We start from the raw sequence: 4,083 nt of genomic DNA, 5'->3' as shown, positions 1-4,083 counted from the left end.
ATTATCCATTAAGTCTTCAACTATTATTATTTGTAATTAATTTAAAAACCATTTAGTGGGAAAGTTTTCAATTATTATAAAAAAAATAATTTTTGATATTTTTTTAATTAATTTTACATTTCGTTTCAGTTTTATATTTAAAACATTTAAAAGTCTTAAACTATTCAAAAAGAAAAAAAAATCCTTAAATATTTTTAAGGTTATTTGATGTTTTGTTTTATATTTTGGATTTAACATGATATTTAAAGCAACATTATATTGATTATTCATAAAATCTATCGTTAATATGAAAATATTTGACATTTAATAACATATTTAAATTAATAAAATAGATATATTATAATGAATTATGACGAATTTTGGGGTTTCAAATGCATGTGGTGGTGAAAGAAAAAAAATACTTGTCTTTATGTATAACATGGCGATTCAATTTTACATTTAAAACATTTAAAAGTTTTAAACTATTTTTAAAAAAATAGTCTTTGAATATTTTTAATCTTTTTTGATGTTTTGTTTTATATTTTGGATTTAACATGATATTTAAATTAATATTTTTATTATATTGATTATTCATAAAATCTATCATTAATATTATTATATTTCACATTTAATAACATATTTAATTTAATAAATAGATATATTAGAACGAAATATAAAAAATTTGAGAGTTCCAAATACATATGATGAAAGAAAAAACTATTTTTTTTTATAGTATAGAATATATATAGATTACTGTAAGGTGCACCACCCCTACACACCATAGACAATCCATTAAGAAAGAAAGATAAATCAAATACAAATATTCAAATCAAAATATAAGATTGAAAAAGATATCATTACTTTATAAATAGGAAACAAGATACAAAAGTATATTTAATTTTTCAAAAAATAATATCTGTTTTTTTTTTATCCTAAATGGCGTGTCAACCAAATGCATAGAATCCCTTATAAAACATATCTAAGAGATGGTTTGTTACGGTCTTATAATCACGGAATATGGAAATTTAGAACCAACAAAATTACAAAACATAGTCATACTCATACATAACTTATACCATTTTAAATATCGATTAAAAACCATTTTAAAAAAAAAGATAAACATTTACTAATTCCATTGATAATGAAAGCGTGGAACTTTTATGAACAATTTGACTTTCTATTATATTTTATCAATAAAATTTCCACAAGTGTGAAACAACTTGAAACTTACAATGCAACAATTGCAGTAAATATCCCTCAACTTCTCAACTGTTGACCGCAGGATTCACACTATTCGATAGCGATGCTATTGCAACAGAAGAGAAGTTTCCAATCAAATAACAGACCAATCATATCCGACTGTCATCAACAACCTGTTATTTTAGTCTTCATCACCCAATACGACTTGCCATCGACGCTTTGCTTGCCTCCTCCACCTCCTACTACATCCATCACAAACGATTCCTCTCTTTAGTCAAAAGATTTCAGAGAGAGAAGTATAGAGAGAAACGTGTAGGGAATTCTGTATAGCGAAGAGACTGGTGCTAATGAAGGGCGTGAATTCGGCGGCCATGCAAGCAGAACAACTTAAACTTGATGGTAACCTCTGTTTCATGAAGAACAGATTCGGTGCTGCAATCGATGCTTATACGGAGGTATTTTTTCAAGATTTTATGTCTTGTGAAGTTGGATTTGTTTCATGATCATATAGTGTTTGACAAAATGTCTGTTTGGTTCGCTTTCGCTTTTTCAAAATTTCAGGCTATCACGTTGTGCCCTAATGTTGCGATTTATTGGACCAATCGGGCTTTATGCCATCGCAAACGCAAGTACGTATGATCGGAACCTTTTGTTTCTACTAACCTTTCTTTTATGTCATTAGGGTTTTGTTTCTTGCTTCGTTGCTTAGAAAGACTTGGAAATTAGAGTGAATCAGTCAACTCTAGTCGTTTTCAACCAAAAATTGAATTGGATGCTGTTATGATAAGCACAGTAACATATTTTTTTTCAAATGTAGTAGTCAAGATTTAGAGTTATCAGTTTTCAAGTTGAACTGTTGGAAGCATATGACCACTTTAGCATCAAAAGTCAAAAATCACCTTTTTCTTTTGGAACTTAACTGTTTTGATCTTGTGTTTCATGTTTTGCTTATGTTTTTCTTTGTAGTGATTGGACAAGAGTTGAGGAAGACTGTCGAAAGGCTGTTCAGCTTGATCATAATTCTGTCAAGGTCTAGATCATACTCTCCCTTTTGAATTCAATAATGATTTGTTTCTCCATTTGCACTAATCACATCACACAGTTTTCAGGATTGAAAGACATACAGTTCTTGTATGTACTAATACATAGTTAGCAGAGTAGTCATTGTTTAATCATTTTACACATGGCTTACGGAAACCATTTCCTTAAAAGAAAATTGTAAATTTTGTTATTTGCTACGTGAAACTTATGATAATACAATGATATAGGAACTTTTTTACTTACTATAATAAGTTAATAACCCTAACCAACACTTCCTTCTATGCTTGGATGGCTAACAACTAACAAGGTGAATTGCAGGGTCATTACATGCTAGGGCTTGCATTAATGCAGAGAAAAAAATATGCAGAAGGAATAAAAGCTTTGGAAAGGGTATATAAACTCTATAAAGTTTACTTCATGATTATATTTTTTAAAAAGAAAAAGAAGCAAATGTTTTATATATTTTCCCACATTATGATATGCAGTCTTTGGATCTTGGAAGAGGAGCAAACCCTCGTAGTTACATGGTGGAGGAGATATGGCAAGAGCTAGCAAGAGCAAAATACCAAGAATGGGAACATGATTCCACCCAAAGATCATGGGATTTGCAAAATCTAAAGTATGTGTTTCCATTATTATTATTATTATTATTATTATTATTCAGATTCAGATTCTTTTCTATAAAATGATGTTTGTTTGTTTGTTTGTGGTGTAGAGAATGTTGTGAGATAGCTCTTGTAGAAAAATATTCGCTTGATGTGACTCAAATGGAAGGATTCACAGATGAAATCACAGATTCCGCTTCACAACAATTACAAGCTCTCAATTCAGTTTTCTCCAAAGCTTCAGAACCCGACACACCAAAGGAGGTTTAAATTTTTTTCATGTCTTTTTTTTAAAATATATATATATATATATATATATATATAATTACATATATATATATATATATATATATATATAGATATATATATATATATGTATATATATATATATATAATTACATAAATGTATGTATGTAATTTCAGATACCAGACTACCTATGCTGCAGAATCACACTTGATATTTTCCGTGACCCTGTCATTGCTCCAAGCGGTTTTACATACGAGAGAGCAGTCATTCTTGATCACCTCAACAAGGTTTATTTTATATTTTATAATTCTCAAGTCTTTATATATATATATTTTTTCTTTTGTGTTTGTTACATATATATATATATATATATATATATATATATATATATATATATATATATATATATATATATATATATATATATGAATATGATGTGACAGGTGGGAATGTTTGATCCGATAACACGTCAACCTCTTCGGCCATCTCAATTGGTTCAGAACTTAGCAGTAAAAGAAGCTGTTCAAGCTTTTTTGGAAACACATGGTTGGGCTTACAGAATGGACTGAAAAAAAATACTTTTTTCTTTTTCTTTTTTTGGTTGAGATGCTCTTCTGCTCCATATGTACAGTCAATTGTAAAGGATGTTTTTTTTTGTTATGCTAAATTCGGTTGGTTATCATGATTGATTCTACTGAACATTGGTAGAAATATCAAATATGGAATTTAACACACTTTGGGGGTATATTAGTAAATTAACTAATCAACTTTGCTAGTTACTACAATTAGTTTGTTGGATGGTTAGTGGAATGTACTACAGGTTACTATAGTGATGTAATCTGCCCTAGTGAGAATCATAAGCTTTTTCTCTCTTTCATGTTCTTCAAACAAGTTAATATGGTATCAGAGTGTTCTTCGTTTATCAATGCTGATTTCATCATCAAAATCGTTTTAGAATCAATTTCAAATGGCAACTTCTTCAAATTACATTTCTGTAAATTCAGAATCTAT

The 4,083-nt window shown here is 28.7% G+C and overlaps 1 protein-coding gene across 1 annotated transcript; it reads left to right on the top strand.

The window, feature by feature from the left end:
- The first annotated feature begins 1,328 nt into the window (after window positions 1–1,328).
- Window positions 1,329–3,806, top strand: LOC145076912 (E3 ubiquitin-protein ligase CHIP-like). The gene is made up of 8 exons (XM_079022707.1): window positions 1,329–1,634; window positions 1,741–1,808; window positions 2,146–2,209; window positions 2,539–2,610; window positions 2,706–2,839; window positions 2,936–3,089; window positions 3,249–3,359; window positions 3,516–3,806. Exons 1-8 carry the CDS (start codon window positions 1,527–1,529, stop codon window positions 3,639–3,641), a joined length of 837 nt encoding a protein of 278 aa, XP_078878833.1. The 5' UTR covers window positions 1,329–1,526; the 3' UTR covers window positions 3,642–3,806.
- The last annotated feature ends 277 nt before the right edge of the window (window positions 3,807–4,083 follow it).

This window comes from Lactuca serriola, chromosome 9, assembly GCF_051521515.1.
Source record: "Lactuca serriola cultivar US96UC23 chromosome 9, Lser_US96UC23_V15, whole genome shotgun sequence".
Classification (NCBI taxonomy): Eukaryota; Viridiplantae; Streptophyta; class Magnoliopsida; order Asterales; family Asteraceae; genus Lactuca; species Lactuca serriola.
Note: the sequence above shows the minus strand (reverse complement) of the source record. Positions and strands in the feature narration are given on the sequence as shown.